Consider the following 8,641-nt stretch of genomic DNA (forward strand, 5'->3'; position numbering starts at 1 on the left):
CATCCATCCATCCATCCATCCATCCATCCATCCATCCATCCATCCATTATCTTTACTTGCTTCTTGCTTTTCGGGTCCCTGGTGTCACTGGTGCCCATATCCAGCAGTCACTGTGTGAGAGGCGGGGGACACCCTGGACAGATCCCAAGTCCATCACAGGAACATGTCAGAGACAAACGAGACTAGCAGCAGGTCAGTAAGAGGAATGGGTACAAAAAGAACATTTTACAGAAGCTGAATCTCTCAGAAGTGAAGATGGACAGAAGTCCACCTGTTTGGAATTTAATGGATTTTTTTTGTTTTAAAATTAGTTAAATTTATGTCTTTAAACATCTGATGTGCTTAATATTCAATCTTTATTTATACAGGTTAATCCCATTGAGCCTCGGGGACTCATTTACAAGAGAAACCTGATTTTAACAAAGAATGATGATAATGGTAGACAACAAAGACAACAGTAGACAATCATAAAAGGAAGCATACAAATTGAGAAGAATAAGTGAAACAAAATGTTATTAAAAATGAAACAAACAAAAAAAACACAAGCAGCTAGATTATAAGGCGATGTAGAAAACTAAAAACAGGAACATGTCTGCATTGGTTTTTGTCATGAACTTAGCAGATGTTTGAAGCCACTTAGAGAGGTTAAGGTCGAGAGCTTCAGATCATTTTGTAAGATATTCCAGGAAACAGGAGCGGAGTAGGAGAAGGCCCTTTTGCCTAGTCCAGTCTGCACTGAGGGAACACTGCATGTAATAATGTCCTGAGAGTGCACGCTGTAGCTGCACTCACGCAGAGACATGTAGGAGGAGATGTATGAAGGCAGCAGACCAAGAAGAGATTTTAAAATGAAAAAATACCAGTGGGAGAGTCTGAGCGAAGTTAATGATGTCCAGGTAACCAGTGAATACAGGGTGCGGTGGTGGGTATGATAGTTACAGCCAGTTATGAATCTTAGCGCACCATGATAGACAGTGTCCAGCATCTGCAAGGTGCTTGTAATAGCATTCATATAAATAATGTCATCGTAGTCAATGAAGGGAAAGAAAGTCACAGTTACAAGGTGTTTCCTAGCATTCAGAGTTAGACCGGATCTGTTTCTGAAAAAGAAACCCAGTTTAACGTTCAGTTTCCTTACTAGGTTTTAAAAAAATACCGTTCTGGGGCGCTCTACACCTCTGGGCTCATGGTTACTGCCCTGGTGAGCACCATTGAAAGTCCGTTGGCTGCTTGCATTATTCTTACAGTCTTGACCAAACTGTTTAGTTACAGAAGACCTTCTGAATTTTGGCTTTTCAATAAAATCACTACACCACTACAGTTCTAATGGTGCAGGGAAAAAAAATCAAACAGTAATGACAATACCTAGGCAACAGATCAAACTTTGAAAAGAACATCATGAAAATGCATTTGGATGCTTCTTCTTTACATAGTACGGCTGAACATGCTGTTGTTTTTAATTAAAAAGTATTTTCTAATAAAATGGGATTTTTTTTTTTTCCTTATCCATTCAGAATCTCAGGAAAGAGTGGCTGATGATACCATCAGATCCCTCCTGGGGATCCCCTCCCTCAGTGCAGCTGACCGTGGTGTCTACACCTGCACTGCGGTGAACTTTATGGGAAACTCCTCAGTCAGTATCTTCCTGGACGTCCTCACTGCTAGCAGCCAGTCGCCCCACTTTCCAGGTCGCCCAGCTGCACCAGGAGATGGAGATGAAAATGTCTTCATTGACATTCGCATTGCTAAACAGACGGTGCGTGGTATCTTCATCGAGTGGTTTGCAGCCCTGGAGCATCCCTCAGAAACGTGGTTCACCATCCACTTCGGTCGTGCAGATGCTGATTACAAAGAAACAACCTACATCGGACCTGGGATTCACTCGTACTCTGTCACAAATCTAACACCTGCCACCAAATATGAAATCTGTGTGACGCTCAAGAACCAGATACCACGCCCAGGTCAGTGTATCATGTTTGTGACAGGAAGTGACATCACAGAGATGGAACAGAGGGAGAAGCTTATTCACATTGCGGTGATAGTTTTAGCCATGGTGCTGGCCGTGCCTATAGGCATGTACGCCTGCACCACAGATACTAGGTTTGCTTGTGTGGAGGTGATCATGGAGTCCTGGAAGAAACGGCAGAGAGCGAGCAACTCCCATATGATGGAGCACGAGCGGCAGGGCACCTTCGACAGTCTGCAGGCCGCCAGCGATGAAGGGCTCGTCAATAAAGGCTCAAGTGAAGGCAGAAAGGTGAGGAGGAGGTCAGATGACAGGCTGCATAAAGGCAAAGGTGAGCACAGCAGACTCACAGCTGAACTGTATTCAAGTTTAATGAACAGAGGTTATAAAGGGAAAGGCATTCATTCAGTATTAAACAGTTATGCAAAAAAGAAAAAAGAGAAAAAAGATCAGCTTTGCAGTGATGACTTTAATTCAGAAATTAAATGTAAACATTTAGAAAGTTAAAAATCTTTGTTTTTGCAACCATGCGGCTTAAAACTATCAGATATTTACAGCAGTAAAAAAATAAAAAAAATAATGAAAAGACTACAAAGATAGAAAACTACAAAATCTCTTTTTATTAAGCAAACCAATTGGACATGCAGCTGAAATTCAAAATATGTGGAAAATTTAAAGGACCATTGAAATTATGTCCAGTATGCTGATTTTCTTTGAAAATAAAACTAAGAAACAAAAACAAATCTAATAAGATGAACAGTTGTTTCCTTGTCAGTGATCATAATGTTATGGCTGAAAATTGAGTGCAGCGTGACAGTAGCAAACCATAATACTTCCTCCAGCCTGTCTATCACTTCTGTTTTAATATACAACAGTAAGCTATGAAGTATTTGATGTTTTTTCCTAAGCATGAAAATAACAAGGGTGATATTTTTCCATAATTAGTTTCCCTTCATTTAGGATTTGAAAAAAATCTAATTATTTATTTAGCTCTTGTCATGCAGAAGTTGTGGCTCACAAATAATTCACAAAATTTAAAATCACCATGAATATTCAGAGGATCGTCACTATTGCATGCTTTGGTTTTAATCTTATTTCTTCCTATTTTCTAGGCCCAGGAGATTGTTGGAAAGATGTGAATGATGACCTTTAAGTCAGCGGTGTCATGCAAGTATTTTCACCAACATAGGAAATGCGCAGGTGTTTGCTTCTGTGGGAAACAAGATATCTTTCCTCTCCTGTCATCATTTAAATGGACATTTTTATTCATTCTGAAAAGCTGCTTTACTTCTTTACCTTCTGTAACAACCATTTCCCAAAACATATTGGTTTGGAAACAAAAAAGTTACAATTTCTACTAAGAAAATATCTCACAATTCATTAATTTATTGTATAAAACTCAGATTCCTAAAGAAAAAATATTAAAGTTTTACAATAAATTCTCTGTATCTATAGGCTTTCTGTATTTATTGTGCATTTTGTGTTTCTTGCATAGATTTCATCCTGCAGTTTTATATACCTTTGCCTTTTCCTGCTAATAAAGTCAAAACTGTCTTTTTTTTTTTTTGTTATTTTTTGGCGCCATCTTTGTTTTTTGAATGTCTTAACGTTGGAGTAACTTGTTTCATCACAATAAAGATTTTAAAAGGTTATTTTAATGTGATAAAGTAAACATAGTAAACAATATGTGAAATGCTCTAAAACCCTTCACATGTACTTTACAATGTTACAATGCATGTCTGATTGTATGTAAAAACAGAAAATGACAATCACAAGGATGTTCATGTTTTTTTTTTGTTTGATTTAACTGGATGCATCTGATAAATCTCTGTAAGGGAATAATAAAGTTTTGTAGACATTTCTTTAATCCGATCTGTGTCCCTGTACGTGCACATCATTGTTCTTTTCCTGAGAATGCAGCACAGCGTCACGTTTGCACCGACCAACTGGGACAGATGGCACATGGGATGTGCGGCAGCCAATAGCATTGCTCATTTGACGTAATACCCACACACTGACATCCTTTCAAACATATCCTCTCATCCTCACAGTGCATGTTGTATTATTCTATGATCACCTCATACAAACCCCTACTTCCATCTTCATTCATTGTTTCTTGTGACATAAAATGACTAGTTTTTGTTTCAGATCAGAAGCTTTTAGTTTACGCATCCTCCAGGAGCAATTTGAGATGTTGACCTATCCAAGGCCAATTTGGACAGGCCAACTGTTTATAGCTTCAGCACTGTTTATTGTTGAAGTTTAAAGAGAAATTATAATATATATATATATATATATATATATATATATATATATATATATATACAGCTATTTGACATTATCAACATAAAATGGCTATAATTTAATCAATTTAACAGACATTGAGCTAGAGTTCAGTGTAGGTGGAGAGTCATTTACTGTACAGCACTAATTCTGAAATAGGCATTGTACAACTTTTTTTTGCTTAAAACTTTGACTAACTATTAGTCATTCAAGTCTGTTAGCAAAATACCTGATGAACCACTGAACATATCGTGAAATTTTGATTTGCTTTACTTCTAAAGGTCATTAACATTTGGAGTCTATCCTGTTCAAGAGCATCAGTGCTCTCTGTACAATTCATTTAATTTAACCACTTTTCCAGCAATCTGTCTTGCTGTTACATGGCACAATGCATATTTTTGGGGCAGCCGTGGCTGAGTGGTTAGAGCAGTCGTCCTCCAATGCAAGGGTTGGAGGTTCGATTCCACCAGCAGTCAAATGCCGAAGTGTCCCTGGGCACGACACTGAACCCCTCATTGCCTACCATGTGTGTCCCATCGGTGATTGAATGGGATAAAAAGCGCTGATTATTCTTTGTATAGATCTAGTAGAGTGATATATGAATGGGTAAATGAGGACACATGTTGTAGTGTAGAGTGCTTTGAGTATCCAACAATGTTCAGTCAGGTCATCTGGGCAGTTTCTATTATTTGTTGAGAGACGTTTCTCCCTCCATCCGAAGGGCTTCATCAGTCTGAGGAGTCACAAACAAACTGTTTCCCCACTAAGCAGTGCACTCCTACAGTGGACCAACCAGTTTGTTGGTGATAAGATGGTTTCTGGGACCCGTCCTCTCCCCCGTCGACTCCTCCCAGGCAGGCAGCCACAGCCAAAGTGGTTCATGCTCAATAATCCAGGTAAAAAAAATCCAACAATATCCAGATTATTGAGCATGAACCTTGATGCTTTGAGTATCTTGATAAGATAGAAAGGTGCTATATAAGTATAGTCCATTTACCATTTTATTGTGCTGCTGTTTAAAGTTTCCAAATTTGATTTTACAGCATTTACAGCCAACAGGTTTATGGAGTGGGTGTAGCTCAGTGGCACAGTGGTTATCTTTCACTGAGAAGATCAAGAGCGCTGCATGGCTGGGCTCTTTGACAAGACACAGTGCAACTACAATACCTTCTGCATGATCAAACTCATGTGATATGCGCAACAAACCAGGCTGCAGAAAAACTCAGGCAGGTCACATCTTGTCACTCCAGACTTCTGAACTTCTGGTTTTTAGCCAGCATTTCAATATTGCACAAAGATGAGCAAGTTTGTCTTTGGATTAGAGGGGGTAATCTGTAAATGTCATGTTTTATGTAACTTTAAACATTTCATGCTTGGCTGATGTCACCACAAATTATCTGCATGTGTTCTGGTTCAGTGCCACGGTTGGTATAACCAGCACTGACATCTAAGCCAATGGCAGCAAAAAAAAAAAAAAAAAAAAAGGTTAACTTGTAGTTCTCGTGTGAGACATTTACTAAACATTCAGCGAGGTTTCAGCTAGGTTCATCGCTACTAAATAAATAAAAATGAAAATAAATGTCATGTTCAGTATTTGACAGCGCACAAAAAACCTGTTATTTATAATTTAAAAAAGGTAACAAAGCAGAAGAAGAAATGATATTTTTGTTATTGTCTTACAGATTTAGCAAGGAATATACACTGAACTGAACTTTACAGTAAGTATGGTATGTTTGCATCTCTGATAGGAGCAACGGTTAAAGCAGTCACCCCTCAGTGAGAATGTTGCAGGATCACCTCCTAGTCTCAGGTTTTTATGGTTGGAGGATCATGATATCCTTTTGCATGCTTTGGTTTTCTCTGGAGTATTCCAGTTTCCTCCCACAGTTCAAAAACATTTATGTTGGGCTGACTGGTAACTCTAAATGGTCCCTAGGTGTGAGTGAGAGGTTGTTTGTCTCTGTGTGTCCCTGTGATGGACTTACGGTTTGTCCTGGGTGTAACCCGCCTCTCGTGCAGTGACTGCAGGATATGGATGGATGGATGATCAAGTTCAGAACCTTAAATTCAGTTCAAAGCCTGGTTGATGCAGGAGTCAAATGTGACTGGATCCATTTAAGGTGGATGGCTAAACATTTTCTTTTCCCAGCTGTCCGTTTAAGAACAGCCCTTAAAAAGTCATAAACTGGAAAGGTGGAATATACAAATAAATTACTTTTTGAAAGAATTTTCCCCACTACATTTGTACTGTATTAGATTTTGAAACAGCTTAGGTTTTAACTGAGTCCCAGGATTAATTTTCATAAGGGTGCATTGGAGAACATTTACAGGCTCTTTAGAGACAATGATCTCAAAACTTAAACCAGTTGCAATAAAGCAAATAATCATGTTGTGATGCCGTTGAAACAGTAATGCATTTCATTTAATTTGGAAAGTTCTTCTCTTGATCAATCTTCATATATTGACTTTAATTACATTTCATGGTGGAGTTTCCTGTAAGACCAGCTGCTGTAAACTTAAAAAGCTGCACCAAGTCTGGGGTTTTAGTTCTGAGTTTAATTTTTTTTTATTTTTATATGTTCAGCATTTTAGCTTTGGGACTGTGCTTGCTATGTAAGCTGATGTTAATTTTTTATTTTCATTACAGCTGAATTATTATTATTTTATTATCAGTAGAACAGTTCATATTGACAACATAATTGTTTAAATAAAACAGACATTCGAGCAAAACAAATAAATAAATAAATAAATGAATAAATAAATAAATAAAAACATTACTTGAAACAGACACACATGGTAAATAAATCAAATCTTTCCATTCACACAAATAATAGTTTTGCACTTTACACCTTACATCTCTTAGATCATCTTGAGATTCTTCCCACATTCTTATCCTTTTAGTGAGTTTAAGAGCAATAAACTCCCTCAGATGAAGCTTAGTTATTTTCCAAACAAATATTTTTGCTCACTGAAATTTAATTCCCTGAATTCCCAACAGGGAAACTGAGTCAAAGAGGTCATCAAAGATTCAACACATGAGTCAGGAAGCAGAAGCTCACAAACAAAAACTTCAACGTTTGAACAGTAAAACAAAGTCTGACATTTAAATTTTAAGCATGATTAAAAAGAAAAGCTGCTGTTTCAGAGCATCTTAAAGTTGCACACATGTAAACAGACATGTCCACAGAAAGCACTAATAATCATTGAGTTCATGTTTGATTTTAGTTGAAGCAGCAATCTCATCACAAGGTGAATAATTCAGTGGCAGACCCTCAGACCTCCTTGTTTTAGCTATCAAAAAAAAAGTTTGACTATTGACATTCATATCTTTGACAAGTGGGCATGCAGCCACTAAATGGACATTATGATGAGATTGCTTTGTTACAATGACACTTCAGATCCCTTGAAGTGGGGTTCTGTGAAAAGGTTGTAAATATCTGACTTGTCTTAGGTTTTTGAACAACCTCAGTCTGAAGAAACAAAGTTTGGTCTAATCCAATTCCAGTAAAAAAAAAAAAAAAAAGTGTTTCACACAAACATTATTTGATAAACATTTCTTCACCATTTGCTCATCACATTGTTATTCACACCACCAGGGCTTAATTTGAGCCAGATCCTGCCAGAACAGAATACAGGAACTTTTTTATTTTGATAGGGTGCTTCCAGTAACTGCTAAGATCCGGCTTGGATCCATTAACTCTCAGACTTACTAATAATAAAGTTATGAACAAATATTATGTAACAATAATGCCTTGAACAAATAAAACATATCCTGTATGTAACTGAAAATAATTACATAAACACTCATTTTAAACACAACAGCATACGAGCTGCCTCTACCCTTAAACAAATCTCCACCCCTAACAGAGTGAAGTGCTGAGCAGGCAGCATCAGGCAGGCGCCTGGAGGTTTCACATGTGGAGTCGGACAACAACGAGCAGGGACAGAGTCGGGCTCGGTGCTGGACAGAGGCGGAGCTTGACAGGGGCAAAGTGTTTACAAATGTAGGTAAACGTAGATGTATAACAACCTGTTAAAATACACCAAAATGCAGGAAATCACATCTACTTTATTAAAAATTTCCAGGGGGAGGACCCCCAGACGCCACCGCCACCCCCTCCCTCCGCCCATGCTGCTGCCCCGCTCACTATCTGCGTTCCAGCATAAATGGGGTTACAAATTAAGCCCTGCACATCACACAATGGTAATTTACAAGCTCAAATAGAGCAGTAGATGTAGCACTTCCAGTGCAGCCTGGGACACATTCAGAAGGAATATCATCATGTTTCTGCAGGAACAACTGGTAATGCAACACTGACTATGGCGTAAATGTTAATAAAATATTTTTAGCATAAACTTTTGGTATCAGTTATTTTCAGATGGCACTAATCT

General features: G+C 38.1%; 1 protein-coding gene across 1 annotated transcript in view; it reads left to right on the top strand.

Moving 5' to 3' along the window:
- The window catches only part of lrit2 (leucine-rich repeat, immunoglobulin-like and transmembrane domains 2), a 6,540-nt gene extending 3,431 nt beyond the window's left edge, over positions 1-3,109 (top strand). Inside the window, exons 3-4 of the mRNA XM_037697788.1 lie at positions 1,515-2,325; positions 3,079-3,109. Of these exons, the coding sequence (XP_037553716.1) occupies positions 1,515-2,325; positions 3,079-3,109 (842 nt within the window). The remainder of the gene's footprint in view (positions 1-1,514; positions 2,326-3,078) is intronic.
- Positions 3,110-8,641: the final 5,532 nt, after the last annotated feature.

This window comes from Nematolebias whitei, chromosome 1 (genome assembly GCF_014905685.2).
Source record: "Nematolebias whitei isolate Nwh7 chromosome 1, NemWhi1, whole genome shotgun sequence".
Lineage (NCBI taxonomy): Eukaryota > Metazoa > Chordata > Actinopteri > Cyprinodontiformes > Rivulidae > Nematolebias > Nematolebias whitei.